Source organism: Rhinichthys klamathensis, unplaced genomic scaffold (assembly GCF_029890125.1).
Source record: "Rhinichthys klamathensis goyatoka isolate OS25496 unplaced genomic scaffold, OSU_Roscu_1.1 h1tg000421l_1, whole genome shotgun sequence".
Taxonomy (NCBI): domain Eukaryota; kingdom Metazoa; phylum Chordata; class Actinopteri; order Cypriniformes; family Leuciscidae; genus Rhinichthys; species Rhinichthys klamathensis.
Window position 1 is genome coordinate 455,001 of NW_026606919.1, and position 25,450 is coordinate 480,450.

General features: G+C 46.5%; 1 protein-coding gene across 1 annotated transcript in view; it reads left to right on the top strand.

The window, feature by feature from the left end:
- Positions 1–25,450, top strand: part of pus7 (pseudouridine synthase 7) — a 53,816-nt gene that overhangs the window by 1,732 nt on the left and 26,634 nt on the right. Inside the window, exons 4-7 of the mRNA XM_056235393.1 lie at positions 10,829–10,973; positions 23,630–23,741; positions 23,820–23,897; positions 23,974–24,102. Of these exons, the coding sequence (XP_056091368.1) occupies positions 10,829–10,973; positions 23,630–23,741; positions 23,820–23,897; positions 23,974–24,102 (464 nt within the window). The remainder of the gene's footprint in view (positions 1–10,828; positions 10,974–23,629; positions 23,742–23,819; positions 23,898–23,973; positions 24,103–25,450) is intronic.

Consider the following 25,450-nt stretch of genomic DNA (forward strand, 5'->3'; position numbering starts at 1 on the left):
CCTACACCCTCATTACCCTACACTCACCCTCAGTACCCTACACCCTCGTTACCCTACACCCTCATTACCCTACACTCTCATTACCCTACACTACCTACACCCTCATTACCCTACACCCTCATTACCCTACACCCTCATTACCCTACACCCTCATTACCCTACACCCTCATTACCCTTCACTCACCCTCGTTACCCTACATCCTCGTTACCCTACATCCTCGTTACCCTACACCCTCGTTACCCTACACTCTCGTTACCCTACACTACCTACACCCTCATTACACTACACCCTCATTACCCTACACCCTCATTACCCTACACTCACTCTCATTACCCTACACCCTCATTACCCTACACCCTCATTACCCTACACCCTCATTACCCTACACCCTCATTACCCTACACTCACTCTCATTACCCTACACTCACTCTCATTACCCTACACTCACTCTCATTACCCTACACTCACTCTCATTACCCTACACTCACCCTCATTACCCTACACCCTCATTACCCTACACCCTCATTACCCTACACCCTCATTACCCTACACCCTCATTACCCTACACCCTAATTACCCTACACCCTAATTACCCTACACCCTAATTACCCTACACCCTCATTACCCTACACCCTCATTACCCTACACCCTCATTACCCTACACTCACTCTCATTACCCTACACTCACTCTCATTACCCTACACTCTCATTACCCTACACCCTCCTACACCCTCATTACCCTACACCCTCATTACCCTACACCCTCATTACCCTACACCCTCATTACCCTACACTCACTCTCATTACCCTACACCCTCATTACCCTACACCCTCATTACCCTACACCCTCATTACCCTACACCCTCATTACCCTCATTACCCTCATTACCCTACACCCTCATTACCCTACACCCTCATTACCCTACACCCTCATTACCCTACACCCTCATTACCCTACACCCTCATTACCCTACACTCACTCTCATTACCCTACACTCTCATTACCCTACACCCTCATTACCCTACACGCTCATTACCCTACACCCTCATTCCCCTCATTCCCCTCATTACCCTACACCCTCATTACCCTACACCCTCATTACCCTACACCCTCATTACCCTACACCCTCATTACCCTACACCCTCATTACCCTACACCCTCATTACCCTCATTACCCTCATTACCCTACACGCTCATTACCCTACACGCTCATTACCCTACACCCTCATTACCCTACACCCTCATTACCCTACACCCTCATTACCCTACATCCTCATTACCCTACACTCACTCTCATTACCCTACACCCTCGTTACCCTACACTCCCTCATTACCCTACACTCAACCTCATTACCCTACACTCTCATTACCCTACACCAGGGGTCGGCAACAGGCCCAAAACTGGCCCGCCAGCAATATCTGGCCCGCGCCGCAGCCTGAAAAGTTCTGAAAGACATTCAAAAGAGTCTGTGGATCGCTAGACACACCTCTAAAATAACCGTCATGAAATGTCTAATATTATATTAAATGCGTCTCTATAGCACGCGTTGTGTTTATTGTGCAATTTATATATACGCGAAAATGAGTTTTTACGTGCATATGATAAGCAGTTTTTCGCGTGCATTTGATACGCACTTTATTGCGTGTAATACACACGCACCCCACACCACTAATCCTACCCAACGTATAATACACACGCACCCGACACCACTATTAAACCTACCCATGCGTATCATATGCACGTAAAAACTCATTTTCGCGTATAAATTGCACGATAAACACAATGCGTGCTATAGAGACGCATTTAGTGTGATCGGGTTGTCGTTGCAGATAAGACACACCGGCTTTGCTTTTACAAAACTAGGTAGGATGAACGCATAGTTGTCTTTTCATTATTCTTTGTATGGCTATTTTCGCTGTCAATTTTCCTCTTTAGAATTCTTTGATAGTGCCATTTTCTCTCACCAGCTAGCTTAAATGTTAACATCACTCTACACACGACATAGGCTAATAGCGTACCTCCAGCACGCAAACAATAAAAAAAATGCAGTTTAGTATGCGAGGATGCCAAGGAATAATTCTAAGTTTAAAAGTAATCTACGTCAAATAATTATTACAATAAGTTAGACTCCATTGTGTAACAAGCAAATTAAAATGATACACATTTATTATTCACAATATGGAAAGAGGAAATAAAACATAGTTCGTTAAGAGCATGACTCAAAAATGCCATTAATGGGCTTATTCAAGTCCTCTTTTATTTTTTGAGTTATTTTTATCCATTCCGCATCTCCCACATGTGTGTTTTGGCAAGGCGGGATGTGTTGATGCCGCAATATATCGGGAGACATGTGGGTCATACATGATTCTGACCACTTCATTAAGTTTTGTTTTGTAGAAAGCCTTTCTAAAAATTTAATTTCGTTTTGTATCATTTGTATCTTATTTTTAATCAATGTTTTATCAACCAATTGCCTGGATTTAATAAATAAGAAGCAAATATAGCAGACGATATAATCAGGACATGGAGGCGCCGGCGAGATTGCATTGCTCGTGAACTGGAGCTCTTCTCGTAAATGAACCGAAACTCAGCGTTTAAGCTGCCTTACAGACACCAGAAATATATAGAAAGCTTAAAAATGTCTAATTTTAAACTAAACAATTCAAAACGAAAAGAAACCGACTACTCTCTGCTTATGTAATCCACATGAAATGTGCATTTCTCTCTATAGGCGCGTTAACTACTGCGGTCACTATTGCAGCCGACACAGACACTAATAAACAATTAAAATGTCTCCTTGCTATATTTGAAACTTCATAATCATTACTTTTGCCGGTTCCTTGTGACAGCTTTTGCGTTATTGGCAGCGTCACCCTCTGGTTTACATGAACACGCGTCACCACTGAATCAGCACCGAAAACATCGGGATTTTTTTAGACAATAATCGCACAACCTATTCATATTCTATAAGTAAATCAACAAATCGAATATTCGAAAATCGTGACTCATCCCTACTGCTTTATTAATGTATCCAGTGTAAAACCCGGACACCGCCACACAAATGTGGCTTTTTGTTAATGATTGTCCTACTACAGGATTTAACACAGAGTAACAGCTCACTACCAGTTACAAAAGACACTGTAACAGTCTGTCACAGGCAATTCTAGTTGCATTTTTCATCAATTAATTTCTTAAATTATCCATTGACTATGTTCTGGCCCGCCATCTAGTGTCAAAAATATTTTTTGGCCCGATGCCAACCTTACTTGCCGACCCCTGCCCTACACCCTCATTACCCTACACTCTCTCGTTACCCTACACCCTCGTTACCCTACACCCTCGTTACCCTACACCCTCGTTACCCTACACCCTCGTTACCCTACACCCTCGTTACCCTACACCCTCTCATTACCCTACACTCACCCTCATTACCCTACACCCTCTCATTACCCTACACCCTCTCATTACCCTACACCCCCTCATTACCCTACACCCCCTCATTACCCTACACCCCCTCATTACCCTACACTCTCTCATTACCCTTCACCCTCCTACACCCTCATTACCCTACGCTCACCCTCATTACCCTACGCTCACCCTCATTACCCTACGCTCACCCTCATTACCCTACACCCTCATTACCCTACACTCACCCTCATTTCCCTACACCCTCATTACCCTACACCCCCTCGTTACCCTACACCCTCGTTACCCTACACACTCATTAGGGTAATTAGTGTGTCTGTCTGATGTCTGTCTGTCTGTCATGTACACTCACCTAAAGGATTATTAGGAACACCATACTAATACTGTGTTTGACCCCCTTTCGCCTTCAGAACTGCCTTAATTCTACGTGGCATTGATTCAACAAGGTGCTGAAAGCATTCTTTAGAAATGTTGGCCCATATTGATAGGATAGCATCTTGCAGTTGATGGAGATTTGTGGGATGCACATCCAGGGCACGAAGCTCCCGTTCCACCACATCCCAAAGATGCTCTATTGGGTTAAGATCTGGTGACTGTGGGGGCCATTTTAGTACAGTGAACTCATTGTCATGTTCAAGAAACCAATTTGAAATGATTCGAGTTTTGTGACATGGTGCATTATCCTGCTGGAAGTAGCCATCAGAGGATGGGTACATGGTGGCCATAAAGGGATGGACATGGTCAGAAACAATGCTCAGGTCGGCCGTGGCATTTAAACGATGCCCAATTGGCACTAAGGGGCCTAAAGTGTGCCAAGAAAACATCCCCCACACCATTACACCACCACCACCAGCCTGCACAGTGGTAACAAGGCATGATGGATCCATGTTCTCATTCTGTTTACGCCAAATTCTGACTCTACCATCTGAATGTCTCAACAGAAATCGAGACTCATCAGACCAGGCAACATTTTTCCAGTCTTCAACTGTCCAATTTTGGTGAGCTCTTGCAAATTGTAGCCCCTTTTTCCTATTTGTAGTGGAGATGAGTGGTACCCGGTGGGGTCTTTTGCTGTTGTAGCCCATCCGCCTCAAGGTTGTGCGTGTTGTGGCTTCACAAATGCTTTGCTGCATACCTCGGTTGTAACGAGTGGTTATTTCAGTCAAAGTTGCTCTTCTATCAGCTTGAATCAGTCGGCCCATTCTCCTCTGACCTCTAGCATCAACAAGGCATTTTCGCCCACAGGACTGCCGCATACTGGATGTTTTTCCCTTTTCACACCATTCTTTGTAAACCCTAGAAATGGTTGTGCGTGAAAATCCCAGTAACTGAGCAGATTGTGAAATACTCAGACCGGCCCGTCTGGCACCAACAACCATGCCACGCTCAAAATTGCTTAAATCACCTTTCTTTCCCATTCTGACATTCCGTTTGGAGTTCAGGAGATTGTCTTGACCAGGACCACACCCCTAAATGCATTGAAGCAACTGCCATGTGATTGGTTGATTAGTTAATTGCATTAATGAGAAATTGAACGGGTGTTCCTAATAATCCTTTAGGTGAGTGTATTTTGTTCTGCATACACACACATACATCTTATATGTTTTCTTCTCTTGCTTAGTCTTTCTCACTTTACTGTACAGCACTTTGGCCAACCAAGGTTGATTTTAAATGTGCTCTATAAATAAAATTGATTTGATTTGATCTGTCTATCTGATGTCTGTCCGTCTGATGTCTGTCTGTCTGTCTGTCTGATGTCTGTCTGTCTGTCTGTCTGTCTGATGTCTATCTGTCTGATGTCTGTCTGTCTGATGTCTATCTGTCTGATGTCTATCTGTCTGATGTCTATCTGTCTGATGTCTATCTGTCTGATGTCTGTCTGATGTCTGTCTGTCTGATGTCCGTCTGATGTCCGTCTGATGTCCGTCTGATGTCCGTCTGATGTCCGTCTGATGTCCGTCTGATGTCCGTCTGATGTCCGTCTGATGTCCGTCTGATGTCCGTCTGATGTCCGTCTGATGTCCGTCTGATGTCCGTCTGATGTCCGTCTGATGTCTGTCTGTCTGTCTGTCTGATGTCTGCCTGTCCGTCTGATGTCTGTCTGATGTCTGTCTGTCTGTCTGTCCGTCTGATGTCTGTCTGATGTATGTCTGTCCGTCTGATGTCTGTCTGATGTCCGTCTGATGTCCGTCTGCCTGATGTCTGTCTGATGTCTGTCTGATGTCTGTCTGTCTGCCTGTCCGTCTGATGTCAGTCTGATGTATGTCTGTCTGTCTGATGTCCGTCTGATGTCCGTCTGCGGTCCGTCTGCCTGATGTCTGCCTGTCCGTCTGATGTCCGTCTGATGTCCGTCTGATGTCCGTCTGATGTCCGTCTGATGTCCGTCTGATGTCCGTCTGATGTCCGTCTGATGTCTGTCTGATGTCTGCCTGTCCGCCTGATGTCCGTCTGATGTCCGTCTGATGTCCGTCTGCCTGATGTCCGTCTGATGTCCGTCTGATGTCCGTCTGATGTCCGTCTGATGTCTGTCTGATGTCCGTCTGTCTGATTAGTAGGGAGGTTAAGTGACTTTTGACTTCAAGTCATGATGCAAAGGTCCCCTTTGGTATGGAAGTACCTTAGGGCCCTAGAAATAAATTGATCCTAAGACACAAGTGAGATCACATTTTGTATCTTATATACGCACATTTTTTAAAAATGGCCGCCGACCATACTTGAGAGGCCCATATCTTTGCTTCTGTTATAGCTAAAATGACAAATTTGGTATCAACGTGTACATTTTTGTGGTCAATGAGTCCAATAAAATAGGTTCCAAGACTAAAAAACAATAATGTTGTCCTTACCATGACAATTGGAGGTGAAGTATGCAATTTTTTATTAAAAAACGCATACCAAACACTAGGGATGCACCGATCCACATTTTTTCACTTCCGATCCGATCCCGATACCTGAATTTGGATATCGGCCGATACCGATACTTTTCCGATACCAGAGCTGTGTTTGCTTTAATATTATTATTATCATTATTGTTGATTTTATATGATGCTGAAATAAACTCCTCTCTACAGGCAAGTATGATATGTACGTATGTATGCATGTCAATATATGTATATATATATACAGTATATATATATATATATATATTAAACAATAGATAAACAAAAGATAGAAAATTAAACAAAGATACACATTATACAGGCCTACACAGTGCTTTAATTTCAGGAAGGTCTACTAACATTTTTCAGGTATGGTCTAAAAAGAATTATAATAAAGTAATCAAAAGTAAAACAGCACTGCAAAGTTTATCATAGATAGATTTATGCTTATTAAAGCTAAAGTTATTCATTCAAGAGCTTTGAGTGATTTTCTCTTTGCCTTTTGTTGTTTGATTCTCAGTAATGGAGCAATCGTCAGCATGTTTATTAGACTGCTTCCCCTTTAAGAACGAGTGCAGATCTAATAGTCTACTGATGCACCATATTTTCTCCCAACTATTTCCATAACTACGTCCATTTTAGACATAAACTGTTAAGTGAATCTCCAAGCCGGTCATTTTGACATTTTTGTGTAGGCTACATTTGATCATTTGGACGCGCATATGAAGCCCAAAGTATAATGTGCTTGTCTCGTTGCGGTCTGTTTCGGAGCGCGCGCGCCGCGGGAACAGCATCTCTTGCGCAGATTTTTGTGCTTTTAATAGCTCTTTTTATTATTAAAAGCATCCCGCAATTTAGCAACAGTAGAGACTGCATTTTACAACAATCACCGATCATGCTGATGGGCTGTCGTGTTGTGCGCGCTGTGGCACCACGTGAGAGATCTCTCTCTTTCTCTTCTGGACTGTGAATAGCAAACATGCATCACAGACAAATGGTTTAATTAATACGGCTTTGCAAACATTGCATTTTGCTGTCTTGCTCTGCTGCGGTGTTTCCAGTGTGAAGTATTTCCACCATAGGATTTCCACACAGTGAACATGTTGGCAGCTCAATGCTATCCTGTTTGCTGGCTGCAAACTGCGGAATGGATTTCCTAAGGGGGGGGGGGGGGTCTCTGTGTCTCATTGAGCCGCGCCTCCGTTCAGGAAATCCATTCCACAGTTTGCAGCCAGCTAGCAGACTAGCCGGCGGGCCGCGGGAATCACTTTTGGAGTCGTTTCAGCAGACAACGTTAAAGCGCAGACATGGCTCATGGATATCGGATATCTCCGCAGGTTGGATCGGGAAAATCCGATACGTGAATTACGCTGGTATCGGTCCCGATACCGATACTGGATCGGATCGGCCCCATCCCTACCAAACACACAGTCCATTCACAACTTAATAATTTCTTCGTTTAGGTCTGCTTCGCATGCGCCCTTTACAGCACTGGCTGAAGACGCGGGTCCCGCGTCGAGCATGGGCATCCGGTCGTTTACGTCTCAAGGTAACTCAGAACTGTGTCACAGCTCTGGAGCCCTGGAAGGCGGTCGACTGGTATCAGACAGGTGTAAACCTGGGGGTAATCTCGAAACTGAAAGTGGTTTCGACAGACGCCTCCAATTCGGGCTGGGGTGCCCTCTACGAGGGCAGACCGACTTTTGGCCTGTGGTCAAGTCAAGAAAAGAGCTTGCACATAAACTGTCTAGAGATGAAGGCGGTCGAGAACGCCTTGCGGTTCTTCCTTCCCCTTCTAAAGGGCCACCATGTCCTTGTCCGCACGGACAACATGTCAGTGGTTTCCTACATAAATCGCCAGGGCGGTCTGAGATCACGAAACCTTCATGCACTGGCAGAACGCCTCCTTGTATGGGTTCAACGTAACCTACTCTCACTGAGAGCGGCGCATGTGCCAGGCCATCTGAATGTGGGTCCAGACAGGCTGTCCAGGGACAACGTTCCCCCAGGGGAATGGTCCCTCCATCCTCAGACAGTTCAGCTGTTGTGGGACACCTTTGGCACAGCGGAAGTCGACCTCTTTGCGTCTCAAGACAACGCTCAGTGTCCAATATGCTTCACAAAGAACAAGGACGCGCTGGCCCATCACTGGCCCAGCCGCCCTCTCTATGCTTTCCCTCCGATCACGCTGTTACCACAGGTAATCAAGTGTATCAGGGAGAACGGTTCCTCTGTGCTTCTAGTAGCTCCGTTCTGGCCGAACCAAGTTTGTTTCCGGAGCTGATGCAGCTTCAGAGCTTGGCTCCGTGGCCTGTCCCGTTGAGGAGAGATCTCCTCTCACAGGCCGGGGGTACGATTTGGCACCCACGACCCGAGCTTTGGGCTCTGCATGTGTGGGCCATCAACGGGTACCCGTCAGTCTCCCCGACGGAGTGTTAAACACGATTACGCAAGCTAGAGCGCCCTCTACTAGATGGCTTTATGCTTCCAAGTGGTCAGTGTTCTCAGGTTGGTGCTCAGCTCGCAACCTGGATCCACAAGATTGTGGGGTGTCGGAGGTTCTCTCCTTCCTACAGGAGCTCTTGGATAAGGGTAGATCCCCATACACGCTCAAGGTATATGTGGCGGCTATTGCTGCGTTTGTCAAACATTCGCATGGCCAGTCACTGGGTAGGAACGACCTTGTAGTCTGCTTCCTCAGGGGAGCTAGAAGGATGAACCCTCCTCGTCCCCCCTCGGTTCCCATATGGGACCTTTCCTTGGTCCTGTAGGCCATGAAGGGTGCCCCTTTCGAACCTCTACAGTCTGTGGACCTTAACTATCTTCTGGTGGCTATCGCCTCAGTCAAGCGGGTGGGTGACTTACACGCACTTTCTGTTAACGTGTCGTGCCTTGAGCTTGGACCTAATGACTCCAAGGTCATCCTCAAACCAAGACATTGTTATGTCCCCAAAGTACTTGCCACTCCTTTCAGAGCGCAAGTCATCTCCCTGTCAGCCCTCTTCGGATCTGACAGCGAGTCTGACGTGAATCTCCTTTGCCCGGTTAGGGCCCTGAGAATTTACGTGGAACGTTCAGCTGCTTTCAGACGGTCAGGACAGCTCTTTGTTTCGTTTGGTGGCCGATCTAAAGGTCTAGCTGCCTCGAAACATAGCCTTTCCAGGTGGATAGTGGACACTATCTCACTGGCTTATACATCTAAGAGCCTTCGTCGGCGAATCGTCGCCCTCTGGGCGTCAGAGCTCAGTCCACAAGAGGCATGCCTCTTCGTGGGCCTGGTCCAGTGGGATTTCCCTTCACGATATCTGTATGGCGGCAGGCTGGGCCTCTCCGTCTACATTTATAAGGTTCTATAACCTGGAAGTTCCCGCGCTCCAAGCTAGACTGTTGTCAGTTTAGTTTATCCGCTCAGTTCTGCCGGACTCGCTTCCGCGGACTGCAAAGTTTTCAGTTCAGGCAGGCTATTGCCTCCCCTGACTGTTATACAGTGTTAAGCACCCTCTATGCATTTAAGGTAACCATGTTTGCCTTATATCATTCTTAAGCCCATTCCCAATGTCGGCTTTTTTATATCCCCATATCATATGAGCTCAGGGCGCTCGCCCTTGGGTCAGTGTTGTGGTCAAGTCAAGTCAAGTCATCTTCATTTATATAGCGCTTTTAACAATGGATTGTTTCAAAGCAGCTTTACAGAGATAAACATATAATTTAAGGTAACAGATTGCAGCTGGTTGTGGTAGATTTAGATTTTTTCCATAGTCAACTAGCTAGCAAGTTATTAGTTATCTAACATTAAAAAAAATTCTATTTAATGAGAAAGTCATACGAACCTCAAAGTGTTAACCTGTCACCTCTGACCTTCAACAGCTGTCACAGCTCCTGGTGCAGATGGGATGTGTTGTTGCAGGAACTGGTTTGCTAAAGTCTACTCCTGACTGGTCGAAATCTCATGCTAGGACAAATGTAATGTACAGAAGTAGCTGCACTGCTTAAATACAAAATTAAAGTTTTTGAACGAAAATATAAGTAAAGTCACTCTGATGACACAATTTTTATGTGAAATGTGCATATTTACCCCCAATTGTCATGGCATGGGGAAAAATATTATTTTTTTTTAAACTTGAAACCAATTTTATTGGATTCCTTGACCCCAAAAATGTACACTTTGACACCAAATTTGTCATTATAGCGATAACAGAAGCAAAGATATGGGTTCTAGAGTATTTTCGGCGCATTGGTGGCCATTTTTGAAAAAACATGTTTATTTCTGATACAAAGTGTGATCTCACTTGTGTCTTAGGATAAATTTATTTGTATGACCCTAAGGTACTTCCATACCAAAGGCGACCTTTGCATCATGACTTGAAGTCAAAGGCCTATTTTTTGGGCTTAACCTCCCTACTAGATGTCCGTCTGTCTGATGTCTGCCTGTCCGTCTGATGTCCGTCTGATGTCCGTCTGTCTGTCCGTCTGCCTGTCCGTCTGCCTGTCCGTCTGATGTCCGTCTGTCTGATGTTCTTCAGGTGCAGGAGGACTCGAAGGAGAAGCGCACTCTCCTGCACAGAGCTGTGAAGCTGCTGTTTCCTGGCCTGGAGACCAAGACTGAGGACCGGGAGGGCAAGAAGTTCATCGTGGCGTATCATGCAGCGGGTCAGAGAGCGCTGGCAGGTACACACTCGCTCCAGAACATGTGTGTGTAGCTTCAGCTCCAGAACATGTGTGTGTAGCTTCAGCTCCAGAACATGTGTGTGTAGCTTCAGCTCCAGAACATGTGTGTGTAGCTTCAGCTCCAGAACATGTGTGTGTAGCTTCAGCTCCAGAACATGTGTGTGTAGCTTCAGCTCCAGAACATGTGTGTCTAGCTTCAGCTCCAGAACATGTGTGTGTAGCTTCAGCTCCAGAACATGTGTGTGTAGCTTCAGCTCCAGAACATGTGTGTGTAGCTTCAGCTCCAGAACATGTGTGTGTAGCTTCAGCTCCAGAACATGTGTGTGTAGCTTCAGCTCCAGAACATGTGTGTGTAGCTTCAGCTCCAGAACATGTGTGTGTAGCTTCAGCTCCAGAACATGTGTGTGTAGCTTCAGCTCCAGAACATGTGTGTGTAGTTTCAGCTCCAGAACATGTGTGTGTAATTTCAGCTCCAGAACATGTGTGTGTAATTTCAGCTCCAGAACATGTGTGTGTAATTTCAGCTCCAGAACATGTGTGTGTAATTTCAGCTCCAGAACATGTGTGTGTAGTTTCAGCTCCAGATCATGTGTGTGTAGTTTCAGCTCCAGAACATGTGTGTGTAATTTCAGCTCCAGAACGTGTGTGTTGTTTCACCTCCAGATCGTGTGTGTAGTTTCACCTCCAGAACGTGTGTGTGTAGTTTCACCTCCAGAACGTGTGTGTGTGTGTAGTTTCACCTCCAGAACGTGTGTGTAGTTTCAGCTCCAGAACGTGTGTGTTGTTTCAGCTCCAGAACGTGTGTGTTGTTTCACCTCCAGATCGTGTGTGTAGTTTCACCTCCAGATCGTGTGTGTGTAGTTTCACCTCCAGAACGTGTGTGTGTGTGTGTAGTTTCACCTCCAGAACGTGTGTGTGTTGTTTCACCTCCAGAACGTGTGTGTGTGTGTAGTTTCACCTCCAGAACGTGTGTGTAGTTTCAGCTCCAGAACGTGTGTGTTGTTTCAGCTCCAGAACGTGTGTGTTGTTTCACCTCCAGATCGTGTGTGTAGTTTCACCTCCAGATCGTGTGTGTGTAGTTTCACCTCCAGAACGTGTGTGTGTGTGTAGTTTCACCTCCAGAACGTGTGTGTGTTGTTTCACCTCCAGATCGTGTGTGTAGTTTCAGCTCCAGAACGTGTGTGTAGTTTCAGCTCCAGAACGTGTGTGTAGTTTCAGCTCCAGAACGTGTGTGTAGTTTCAGCTCCAGAACATGTGTAGTTTCAGCTCCAGAACATGTGTGTGTAGTTTCAGCTCCAGAACATGTGTGTGTAATTTCAGCTCCAGAACGTGTGTGTAGTTTCAGCTCCAGAACGTGTGTTGTTTCAGCTCCAGAACGTGTGTGTTGTTTCACCTCCAGAACATGTGTGTGTAGTTTCAGCTCCAGAACGTGTGTGTAGTTTCAGCTCCAGAACATGTGTGTGTAGTTTCAGCTCCAGAACATGTGTGTGTAGTTTCAGCTCCAGAACATGTGTGTGTAGTTTCAGCTCCAGAACGTGTGTGTAGTTTCAGCTCCAGAACATGTGTGTGTAGTTTCAGCTCCAGAACGTGTGTGTAGTTTCAGCTCCAGAACGTGTGTGTGTAGTTTCAGCTCCAGAACATGTGTGTGTAGTTTCAGCTCCAGAACGTGTGTGTAGTTTCAGCTCCAGAACATGTGTGTGTAGTTTCAGCTCCAGAACATGTGTGTGTAGTTTTAGCTCCAGAACATGTGTGTAATTTCAGCTCCAGAACATGTGTGTGTAGTTTCAGCTCCAGAACGTGTGTGTAGTTTCAGCTCCAGAACGTGTGTGTAGTTTCAGCTCCAGAACGTTTTTTTTGTTTCAGCTCCAGGACATGTGTGTGTAGTTCCAGCTCCAGAACGTGTGTGTAGTTTCAACTCCAGAACGTGTGTGGTGTTTCAGCTCCAGAACGTGTGTTGTTTCAGCTCCAGATCATGTGTGTGTAGTTTCAGCTCCAGAACGTGTGTGTAGTTTCAGCTCCAGAACGTGTGTGTTGTTTCAGCTCCAGAACATGTGTGTAGTTTCAGCTCCAGAACGTGTGTGTTGTTTCAGCTCTAGAACGTGTGTGTAGTTTCAGCTCCAGAACGTGTGTGTGTAGTTTCAGTTCCAGAACGTGTGTGTAGTTTCAGTTCCAGAACGTGTGTGTTGTTTCAGCTCCAGAACGTGTTGTTTCAGCTCCAGAACGTGTGTGTAGTTTCAGCTCCAGAACATGTGTGTGTAGTTTCAGCTCCAGATCGTGTGTGTAGTTTCAGCTCCAGAACGTGTGTGTAGTTTCAGCTCCAGAACGTGTGTGTTGTTTCAGCTCCAGAACGTGTGTGTTGTTTCAGCCTCAGAAAATGTGTGTGTAGTTTCAGCTCCAGAACATGTGTGTGTAGTTTCAGCTCCAGAACATGTGTGTAGTTTCAGCTCCAGAACGTGTGTGGAGTTTCAGCTCCAGAACATGTGTGTGTAGTTTCAGCTCCAGAACGTGTGTGTAGTTTCAGCTCCAGAACATGTGTGTGTAGTTTCAGCTCCAGAACATGTGTGTGTAGTTTCAGCTCCAGAACATGTGTGTGTAGTTTCAGCTCCAGAACGTGTGTGTAGTTTCAGCTCCAGAACATGTGTGTGTAGTTTCAGCTCCAGAACGTGTGTGTAGTTTCAGCTCCAGAACGTGTGTGTGTAGTTTCAGCTCCAGAACATGTGTGTGTAGTTTCAGCTCCAGAACGTGTGTGTAGTTTCAGCTCCAGAACATGTGTGTGTAGTTTCAGCTCCAGAACATGTGTGTGTAGTTTTAGCTCCAGAACATGTGTGTAATTTCAGCTCCAGAACATGTGTGTGTAGTTTCAGCTCCAGAACGTGTGTGTAGTTTCAGCTCCAGAACGTGTGTGTAGTTTCAGCTCCAGAACGTTTTTTTTGTTTCAGCTCCAGGACATGTGTGTGTAGTTCCAGCTCCAGAACGTGTGTGTAGTTTCAGCTCCAGAACGTGTGTGGTGTTTCAGCTCCAGAACGTGTGTTGTTTCAGCTCCAGATCATGTGTGTGTAGTTTCAGCTCCAGAACGTGTGTGTAGTTTCAGCTCCAGAACGTGTGTGTTGTTTCAGCTCCAGAACATGTGTGTAGTTTCAGCTCCAGAACGTGTGTGTTGTTTCAGCTCTAGAACGTGTGTGTAGTTTCAGCTCCAGAACGTGTGTGTGTAGTTTCAGTTCCAGAACGTGTGTGTAGTTTCAGTTCCAGAACGTGTGTGTTGTTTCAGCTCCAGAACGTGTTGTTTCAGCTCCAGAACGTGTGTGTAGTTTCAGCTCCAGAACATGTGTGTGTAGTTTCAGCTCCAGATCGTGTGTGTAGTTTCAGCTCCAGAACGTGTGTGTAGTTTCAGCTCCAGAACGTGTGTGTTGTTTCAGCTCCAGAACGTGTGTGTTGTTTCAGCCTCAGAAAATGTGTGTGTAGTTTCAGCTCCAGAACATGTGTGTGTAGTTTCAGCTCCAGAACATGTGTGTAGTTTCAGCTCCAGAACGTGTGTGGTGTTTCAGCTCCAGAACGTGTGTTGTTTCAGCTCCAGATCATGTGTGTGTAGTTTCAGCTCCAGAACGTGTGTGTAGTTTCAGCTCCAGAACGTGTGTGTAGTTTCAGCTCCAGAACGTGTGTGTTGTTTCAGCTCCAGAACGTGTGTGTAGTTTCAGCTCCAGAACGTGTGTGTAGTTTCAGTTCCAGAACATGTGTGTGTAGTTTCAGCTCCAGAACGTGTGTGTGTAGTTTCAGCTCCAGAACATGTGTGTGTAGTTTCAGCTCCAGAACGTGTGTGTAGTTTCAGCTCCAGAACATGTGTGTGTAGTTTCAGCTCCAGAACATGTGTGTGTAGTTTTAGCTCCAGAACATGTGTGTAATTTCAGCTCCAGAACATGTGTGTGTAGTTTCAGCTCCAGAACATGTGTGTGTAGTTTCAGCTCCAGAACGTGTGTGTAGTTTCAGCTCCAGATCGTGTGTGTAGTTTCAGCTCCAGATCGTGTGTGTAGTTTCAGCTCCAGAACGTGTGTGTAGTTTCAGCTCCAGAACGTGTGTAGTTTCAGCTCCAGAACGTGTGTAGTTTCAGCTCCAGAACGTGTGTGTAGTTTCAGCTCCAGAACGTGTGGTGTTTCAGCTCCAGAACGTGTGTGTGTAGTTTCAGCTCCAGAACATGTGTGTGTAGTTTCAGCTCCAGAACGTGTGTGTTGTTTCAGCTCCAGAACGTGTGTGTAGTTTCAGCTCCAGAACGTGTGTAGTTTCAGCTCCAGAACGTGTGTAGTTTCACCTCCAGAACGTGTGGTGTTTCAGCTCCAGAACGTGTGTGTGTAGTTTCAGCTCCAGAACATGTGTGTGTAGTTTCAGCTCCAGAACGTGTGTGTAGTTTCAGCTCCAGAACATGTGTGTGTAGTTTCAGCTCCAGAACATGTGTGTGTAGTTTTAGCTCCAGAACATGTGTGTAATTTCAGCTCCAGAACATGTGTGTGTAGTTTCAGCTCCAGAACGTGTGTGTAGTTTCAGCTCCAGAACGTGTGTGTAGTTTCAGCTCCAGAACGTTTTTTTTGTTTCAGCTCCAGGACATGTGTGTGTAGTTCCAGCTCCAGAACGTGTGTGTAGTTTCAGCTCCAGAACGTGTGTGGTGTTTCAGCTCCAGAACGTGTGTTGTTTCAGCTCCAGATCATGTGTGTGTAGTTTCAGCTCCAGAACGTGTGTGTAGTTTCAGCTCCAGAACGTGTGTGTTGTTTCAGCTCCAGAACATGTGTGTAGTTTCAGCTCCAGAACGTGTGTGTTGTTTCAGCTCTAGAACGTGTGTGTAGTTTCAGCTCCAGAACGTGTGTGTGTAGTTTCAGTTCCAGAACGTGTGTGTAGTTTCAGTTCCAGAACGTGTGTGTTGTTTCAGCTCCAGAACGTGTTGTTTCAGCTCCAGAACGTGTGTGTAGTTTCAGCTCCAGAACATGTGTGTGTAGTTTCAGCTCCAGATCGTGTGTGTAGTTTCAGCTCCAGAACGTGTGTGTAGTTTCAGCTCCAGAACGTGTGTGTTGTTTCAGCTCCAGAACGTGTGTGTTGTTTCAGCCTCAGAAAATGTGTGTGTAGTTTCAGCTCCAGAACATGTGTGTGTAGTTTCAGCTCCAGAACATGTGTGTAGTTTCAGCTCCAGAACGTGTGTGGTGTTTCAGCTCCAGAACGTGTGTTGTTTCAGCTCCAGATCATGTGTGTGTAGTTTCAGCTCCAGAACGTGTGTGTAGTTTCAGCTCCAGAACGTGTGTGTTGTTTCAGCTCCAGAACGTGTGTGTTGTTTCAGCTCCAGAACATGTGTGTAGTTTCAGCTCCAGAACGTGTGTGTTGTTTCAGCTCCAGAACGTGTGTGTAGTTTCAGCTCCAGAACGTGTGTGTAGTTTCAGTTCCAGAACATGTGTGTGTAGTTTCAGCTCCAGAACGTGTGTGTGTAGTTTCAGCTCCAGAACATGTGTGTGTAGTTTCAGCTCCAGAACGTGTGTGTAGTTTCAGCTCCAGAACATGTGTGTGTAGTTTCAGCTCCAGAACATGTGTGTGTAGTTTCAGCTCCAGAACATGTGTGTGTAGTTTCAGCTCCAGAACGTGTGTGTAGTTTCAGCTCAAGAACATGTGTGTGTAGTTTCAGCTCCAGAACGTGTGTGTAGTTTCAGCTCCAGAACGTGTGTGTGTAGTTTCAGCTCCAGAACATGTGTGTGTAGTTTCAGCTCCAGAACGTGTGTGTAGTTTCAGCTCCAGAACATGTGTGTGTAGTTTCAGCTCCAGAACATGTGTGTGTAGTTTTAGCTCCAGAACATGTGTGTAATTTCAGCTCCAGAACATGTGTGTGTAGTTTCAGCTCCAGAACGTGTGTGTAGTTTCAGCTCCAGAACGTGTGTGTAGTTTCAGCTCCAGAACGTTTTTTTTGTTTCAGCTCCAGGACATGTGTGTGTAGTTCCAGCTCCAGAACGTGTGTGTAGTTTCAGCTCCAGAACGTGTGTGGTGTTTCAGCTCCAGAACGTGTGTTGTTTCAGCTCCAGATCATGTGTGTGTAGTTTCAGCTCCAGAACGTGTGTGTAGTTTCAGCTCCAGAACGTGTGTGTTGTTTCAGCTCCAGAACATGTGTGTAGTTTCAGCTCCAGAACGTGTGTGTTGTTTCAGCTCTAGAACGTGTGTGTAGTTTCAGCTCCAGAACGTGTGTGTGTAGTTTCAGTTCCAGAACGTGTGTGTAGTTTCAGTTCCAGAACGTGTGTGTTGTTTCAGCTCCAGAACGTGTTGTTTCAGCTCCAGAACGTGTGTGTAGTTTCAGCTCCAGAACATGTGTGTGTAGTTTCAGCTCCAGATCGTGTGTGTAGTTTCAGCTCCAGAACGTGTGTGTAGTTTCAGCTCCAGAACGTGTGTGTTGTTTCAGCTCCAGAACGTGTGTGTTGTTTCAGCCTCAGAAAATGTGTGTGTAGTTTCAGCTCCAGAACATGTGTGTGTAGTTTCAGCTCCAGAACATGTGTGTAGTTTCAGCTCCAGAACGTGTGTGGTGTTTCAGCTCCAGAACGTGTGTTGTTTCAGCTCCAGATCATGTGTGTGTAGTTTCAGCTCCAGAACGTGTGTGTAGTTTCAGCTCCAGAACGTGTGTGTTGTTTCAGCTCCAGAACGTGTGTGTAGTTTCAGCTCCAGAACGTGTGTGTAGTTTCAGTTCCAGAACGTGTGTTGTTTCAGCTCCAGAACGTGTTGTTTCAGTTCCAGAACGTGTGTGTAGTTTCAGCTCCAGATCATGTGTGTGTAGTTTCAGCTCCAGAACGTGTGTGTGTAGTTTCAGCTCCAGAACATGTGTGTGTAGTTTCAGCTCCAGAACGTGTGTAGTTTCAGCTCCAGAACGTGTGTAGTTTCAGCTCCAGATCGTGTGTGTAGTTTCAGCTCCAGAACGTGTGTTTCAGCTCCAGAACGTGTGTGTAGTTTCAGCTCCAGAACGTGTGTAGTTTCAGCTCCAGATCGTGTGTGTAGTTTTAGCTCCAGAACGTGTGTTGTTTCAGCTCCAGAACGTGTGTGTTGTTTCAGCCTCAGAAAATGTGTGTGTAGTTTCAGCTCCAGAACATGTGTGTGTAGTTTCAGCTCCAGAACATGTGTGTAGTTTCAGCTCCAGAACGTGTGTGTAGTTTCAGCTCCAGAACGTGTGTTGTTTCCGCTCCAGATCATGTGTGTGTAGTTTCAGCTCCAGAACGTGTTTGTGTAGTTTCAGCTCCAGAACATGTGTGTGTAGTTTCATCTCCAGAACATGTGTGTGTAGTTTCAGCTCCAGAACATGTGTGTGTAGTTTCAGCTCCAGAACGTGCGTGTTGTTTCAGCTCCAGAACATGTGTGTAGTTTCAGCTCCAGAACGTGTGTGTTGTTTCAGCTCCAGAACGTGTGTGTAGTTTCAGCTCCAGAACGTGTGTGTTGTTTCAGCTCCAGAACATGTGTGTGTAGTTTCAGCTCCAGAACGTGTGTGTAGTTTCAGTTCCAGAACATGTGTGTGTAGTTTCAGCTCCAGATCGTGTGTGTAGTTTCAGCTCCAGATCGTGTGTGTAGTTTCAGCTCCAGAACGTGTGTGTAGTTTCAGCTCCAGAACATGTGTGTGTAGTTTCAGCTCCAGAACGTGTGTGTTGTTTCAGCTCCAGAACGTGTAGTTTCAGCTCCAGAACGTGTGTGTAGTTTCAGTTCCAGAACACGTGTGTGTAGTTTCAGCTCCAGATCGTGTGTGTAGTTTCAGCTCCAGATCGTGTGTGTAGTTTCAGCTCCAGATCGTGTGTGTAGTTTCAACTCCAGAACGTGTGTAGTTTCAGCTCCAGAACGTGTGTAGTTTCAGCTCCAGAACGTGTGTTGTTTCAGCTCCAGAATGTGTGTAGTTTCAGCTCCAGAACGTGTGTAGTTTCAGCTCCAGATCGTGTGTGTAGTTTCAGCTCCAGAACGTGTGTGTTGTTTCAGCTCCAGAACGTGTGTTGTTTCAGCCTCAGAAAATGTGTGTGTAGTTTCAGCTCCAGAACATGTGTGTGTAGTTTCAGCTCCAGAACATGTGTGTGTAGTTTCAGCTCCAGAACGTGTGTGTAGTTTCAGTTCCAGAACGTGTGTTGTTTCAGCTCCAGATCATGTGTGTGTAGTTTCAGCTCCAGAACTTGTGTGTGTAGTTTCAGCTCCAGAACATGTGTGTGTAGTTTCAGCTCCAGAACATGTGTGTGTAGTTTCAGCTCCAGAACGTGTGTGTAGTTTCAGTTCCAGAACGTGTGTTGTTTCAGCTCCAGATCATGTGTGTGTAGTTTCAGCTCCAGAACTTGTGTGTGTAGTTTCAGCTCCAGAACATGTGTGTGTAGTTTCAGCTCCAGAACATGTGTGTGTAGTTTCAGCTCCAGAACATGTGTGTGTAGTTTCAGCTCCAGAACGTGCGTGTTGTTTCAGCTCCAGAACGTGCGTGTTGTTTCAGCTCCAGAACGTGCGTGTTGTTTCAGCTCCAGAACGTGCGTGTTGTTTCAGCTCCAGAACATGTGTGTGTAGTTTCAGCTCCAGAACATGTGTGTGTAGTTTCAGCTCCAGAACGTGTGTGTAGTTTCAGCTCCAGAACGTGTGTGTTGTTTCAGCTCCAGAACGTGTGTTGTTTCAGCTCCAGATCATGTGTGTGTAGTTTCAGCTCCAGAACGTGTGTGTGTAGTTTCAGCTCCAGATCATGTGTGTGTAGTTTCAGCTCCAGAACATGTGTGTAGTTTCAGCTCCAGAACGTGTGTGTAGTTTCAGCTCCAGAACGTGTGTGTAGTTTCAGCTCCAGAACGTGCGTGTTGTTTCAGCTCCAGAACGTGCGTGTTGTTTCAGCTCCAGAACGTGCGTGTTGTTTCAGCTCCAGAACATGTGTGTGTAGTTTCAGCTCCAGAACGTGTGTGTTGTTTCAGCTCCAGAACATGTGTGTGTAGTTTCAGCTCCAGAACGTGTGTGTAGTTTCAGCTCCAGAACGTGTGTGTTGTTTCAGCTCCAGAACGTGTGTTGTTTCAGCTCCAGATCATGTGTGTGTAGTTTCAGCTCCAGAACGTGTGTGTGTAGTTTCAGCTCCAGATCATGTGTGTGTAGTTTCAGCTCCAGAACATGTGTGTAGTTTCAGCTCCAGAACGTGTGTGTAGTTTCAGCTCCAGAACGTGTGTGTAGTTTCAGCTCCAGAACGTGTGTGTTGTTTCAGCTCCAGATCACATGTGTGTAGTTTCAGCTCCAGAACGTGTGTTGTTTCAGCTCCAGAACATGTGTGTGTAGTTTCAGCTCCAGAACGTGTGTGTAGTTTCAGCTCCAGAACGTGTGTGTTGTTTCAGCTCCAGATCACGTGTGTGTAGTTTCAGCTCCAGATCACGTGTGTGTAGTTTCAGCTTCAGATCATGTGTGTGTAGTTTCAGCTCCAGAACGTGTGTGTGTAGTTTCAGCTCCAGATCATGTGTGTGTAGTTTCAGCTCCAGAACGTGTGTGTTGTTTCAGCTCCAGAACATGTGTGTAGTTTCAGCTCCAGAACGTGTGTGTAGTTTCAGCTCCAGAACGTGTGTGTAGTTTCAGCTCCAGAACGTGTGTGTTGTTTCAGCTCCAGAACATGTGTGTGTAGTTTCAGCTCCAGAACGTGTGTGTTGTTTCAGCTCCAGAACGTGTGTTGTTTCAGCTCCAGATCATGTGTGTGTAGTTTCAGCTCCAGAACGTGTGTGTAGTTTCAGCTCCAGAACGTGTGTGTAGTTTCAGTTCCAGAACGTGTGTTGTTTCAGCTCCAGATCATGTGTGTGTAGTTTCAGCTCCAGTACTTGTGTGTGTAGTTTCAGCTCCAGAACATGTGTGTGTAGTTTCAGCTCCAGAACATGTGTGTGTAGTTTCAGCTCCAGAACATGTGTGTGTAGTTTCAGCTCCAGAACGTGTGTGTAGTTTCAGCTCCAGAACGTGCGTGTTGTTTCAGCTCCAGAACGTGCGTGTTGTTTCAGCTCCAGAACGTGCGTGTTGTTTCAGCTCCAGAACATGTGTGTGTAGTTTCAGCTCCAGAACATGTGTGTGTAGTTTCAGCTCCAGAACGTGTGTAGTTTCAGCTCCAGAACGTGTGTGTTGTTTCAGCTCCAGAACGTGTGTTGTTTCAGCTCCAGATCATGTGTGTGTAGTTTCAGCTCCAGAACGTGTGTGTAGTTTCAGCTCCAGATCATGTGTGTGTAGTTTCAGCTCCAGAACATGTGTGTAGTTTCAGCTCCAGAACGTGTGTGTAGTTTCAGCTCCAGAACGTGTGTGTAGTTTCAGCTCCAGAACGTGCGTGTTGTTTCAGCTCCAGAACGTGCGTGTTGTTTCAGCTCCAGAACGTGCGTGTTGTTTCAGCTCCAGAACATGTGTGTGTAGTTTCAGCTCCAGAACGTGTGTGTTGTTTCAGCTCCAGAACATGTGTGTGTAGTTTCAGCTCCAGAACGTGTGTGTAGTTTCAGCTCCAGAACGTGTGTGTTGTTTCAGCTCCAGAACGTGTGTTGTTTCAGCTCCAGATCATGTGTGTGTAGTTTCAGCTCCAGAACGTGTGTGTGTAGTTTCAGCTCCAGATCATGTGTGTGTAGTTTCAGCTCCAGAACATGTGTGTAGTTTAAGCTCCAGAACGTGTGTGTAGTTTCAGCTCCAGAACGTGTGTGTAGTTTCAGCTCCAGAACGTGTGTGTAGTTTCAGCTCCAGAACGTGTGTTTCAGCTCCAGAACATGTGTGTGTAGTTTCAGCTCCAGAACGTGTGTGTAGTTTCAGCTCCAGAACGTGTGTGTTGTTTCAGCTCCAGATCACGTGTGTGTAGTTTCAGCTCCAGAACGTGTGTTTCAGCTCCAGAACATGTGTGTGTAGTTTCAGCTCCAGAACGTGTGTGTAGTTTCAGCTCCAGAACGTGTGTGTAGTTTCAGCTCCAGAACGTGTGTGTAGTTTCAGCTCCAGATCATGTGTGTGTAGTTTCAGCTCCAGAACGTGTGTGTGTAGTTTCAGCTCCAGAACGTGTGTGTTGTTTCAGCTCCAGATCACGTGTGTGTAGTTTCAGCTCCAGAACGTGTGTTTCAGCTCCAGAACATGTGTGTGTAGTTTCAGCTCCAGAACGTGTGTGTAGTTTCAGCTCCAGAACGTGTGTGTTGTTTCAGCTCCAGATCACGTGTGTGTAGTTTCAGCTCCAGATCATGTGTGTGTAGTTTCAGCTCCAGAACGTGTGTGTGTAGTTTCAGCTCCAGATCATGTGTGTGTAGTTTCAGCTCCAGAACGTGTGTGTTGTTTCAGCTCCAGAACATGTGTGTAGTTTCAGCTCCAGAACGTGTGTGTAGTTTCAGCTCCAGAACATGTGTGTTGTTTCAGCTCCAGATCACGTGTGTGTAGTTTCAGCTCCAGAACGTGTGTGTTGTTTCAGCTCCAGATCACGTGTGTGTAGTTTCAGCTCCAGAACGTGTGTGTTGTTTCAGCTCCAGAACATGTGTGTGTAGTTTCAGCTCCAGAACGTGTGTGTTGTTTCAGCTCCAGAACGTGTGTTGTTTCAGCTCCAGATCATGTGTGTGTAGTTTCAGCTCAGCAGTTCATCAGGTCAACCGACAACAGGTCATCAAACTGGGCGCGGGACAGGCGGAAATACCGCTGAAAGCGGCCGTCATCCTGGAGCGAGCAAATGGTAAAACTCGGCAAACTGGGTTCGCCTCCGAAGCGTCTGGTGGACACAAATACGGCGACGATGATCCCTACGCCGCTGTTCTGCTCTCCAGAGCAAATTCAGAGCGGTGACTCTCCCGATGAATGCTCGATCAAAATAAAAAAGATGGCCGCCAACGGGTTTCGAATCCGACGCGCGTAAATTTCGCTTCAAACTTTTGTTTTTACGCGCATCAGTTTCACTCTTGATGCGCGAATGGTCAAGCGTCAAACTAGACGCAGTAGACGCGAATTTGACGCGCTATTCGCGTCCGGTGTGAACGCACAGTAACACTGGAGTCGGCGCTCGGGTTTGATCATCATATCGACCGTGAAACCAGACCGAGCGTTCAAGTGTTTCTAAACAAAGGAGAAGATTTAACAAGACTAATTATATAATTGGTTTATTGGAGATATTATCACAGGTAGTAGTCAGTATTATCACTGATGTTGTTCAGCATGATTTATCTTCACTGCATGAATATTGATATTAATATATTAATCATGTTTGGTGTTTGTGCTCAGACAGGAAGGATGGGTTTAATATATACTTGTGGCTTGCAGAAACAGAAGCCAACGTAGTGTAGCCTTTTTTCCGATATTTTATTCCATTAGAGCGACTTTGTAAGATGCCTGTTATAAAGATGTAAGTCCACATTAGTGGTTGAATTATATTGAACTCCAGTGGATTATACTGTGTATTTGACAGAGATGCTGTGCTAAGTAAAAAGCTCAGTTATAATAAACCTATAGAAATATTGAGAGGGTTTATAAATATAATGTTCTGTAGGTGTAGATGCTTAGTAGCTCGTACAGTAGATTATATTCCTCAATACTCTGACACAGCTGTTGCACTGCTGGCTTTGACCATGTGTGTTTTCCTCTAACTTAAATAAAGAGATTAATAAAAGCTCTGTTATGTTGTTTAGTCTGTGCTGCATTAGTTTTTGATTTAGTGTCTATCCTCTCTTCTTTTCTGTCTCCCACTGAAGCCCCTCGAAAGCATTCGTGGCCGAAGAACCGCGGCAGTTTCTGCCATTTCGTTCTCTATAAGGAGAACAAGGATACCATGGAGGCCATCAACCTCCTCTCCAAGTTCCTCAGGTGTGTGTGAGACGAGTCTGCGGCTGGTGAACGCTGGCATCACGTCACCTCACACACACTCCTGTCTCTGTGTTTCAGGGTTAGGCCCAACATGTTCTCCTACATGGGCACCAAAGACAAGAGGGCCATCACAGTGCAGGAGATCGCCGTGCTGAAGTGAGTGAAGCTGAGCTCCAGATCCGGCAAACGCTCAGGACACACTCCTGTATTCTGCTCTTCTGTGTCCCCTCAGAATCAGCGCTGAGAGATTATCTCACCTCAACAAATGCCTCATGAACCTGAAGCTGGGAAACTTCAGCTACAAGAAACATCCATTAAAACTGGGAGAGCTGCAGGGAAACCACTTCACGGTGGTGCTCAGGTGAGAATCGGCGCAATGTATGCAGGGATGCGAACGTCTCACCTTTCAGCAAAATTCGCTGTACAGTAGTGCTATCATAACCTTATTTCATTGGCATAAGTAACGATACGTCAAGCTTGGCTCTTTTAATCAGCCTGACATGACTGGCTTGTTTTCATTTAAAGGTGACACATTATGCCACTTTTTACAAGATGTAATATCTATGGTGTCCCCAGAATGTGTCTGTGAAATTTCAGCTCAAAATACCAGATCATTTATTACAGCTTGTCAAATTTGTTCCTTTTTGGGTGTGAGCAAAAACATGCAGTTTTTGTGTGTGTCCCTTTAAATTCAAATGAGCCGCTGCTCCGTCTCTTTTGAGAAGAGGGCGGAGCCTTTACTCAAGCTTCAGAGACTCCGGCAATAAAAAACAGGCCAATCTCAATAGTGTTCAGTGCTCGTCTTTGCTCAACGACAGATCCGTTTCGAGAGTATGTCGAGAGTATGAGGTGAGAGTGTGCAAGGTACGAGTGTGCGAGGCGGGAGTGTGCGAGGCGGGAGTGTGCGTGCGAGGCGGGAGTGTGCGCGCGAGGCGGGAGTGAGCGTGCGAGGCGGGAGTGAGCGTGCCAGGCGGGAGTGAGCGTGCGAGGCGGGAGTGAGCGTGCGAGGCGAGAGTGTGCGAGGCGAGAGAGACTCTGTGAAGTGCGAGTGTGCGAAGTGCGAGGTGAGTGTGTGAAGTGCGAGTGTGCGAGGCGAGAGAGAGTGAGCGTGCGAGGCGGGAGTGAGCGTGCGAGGCGGGAGTGAGCGTGCGAGGCGGGAGTGTGCGCGCGAGGCGGGAGTGAGCGTGCGAGGCGGGAGTGAGCGTGCGAGGCGAGAGTGTGCGAGGCGAGAGAGACTCTGTGAAGTGCGAGTGTGCGAAGTGCGAGGTGAGTGTGTGAAGTGCGAGTGTGCGAGGCGAGAGAGAGTGTGAGTGTGTGAAGTGCGAGGTGAGTGTGTGAAGTGCGAGTGTGCGAGGCGAGAGAGAGTGAGCGTGCGAGGCGGGAGTGAGTGAGTGTGCGAGGCGAGAGAGAGTGAGTGTGCGAGGCGAGAGAGAGTGTGAGTGTGCGAAGTGCGAGGTGAGTGTGTGAAGTGCGAGTGTGCGAGGCGAGAGAGAGTGAGCGTGCGAGGCGGGAGTGAGCGTGCGAGGCGGGAGTGAGCGTGCGAGGCGGGAGTGTGCGCGCGAGGCGGGAGTGAGCGTGCGAGGCGGGAGTGAGCGTGCGAGGCGAGAGTGTGCGAGGCGAGAGAGACTCTGTGAAGTGCGAGTGTGCGAAGTGCGAGGTGAGTGTGTGAAGTGCGAGTGTGCGAGGCGAGAGAGAGTGTGAGTGTGTGA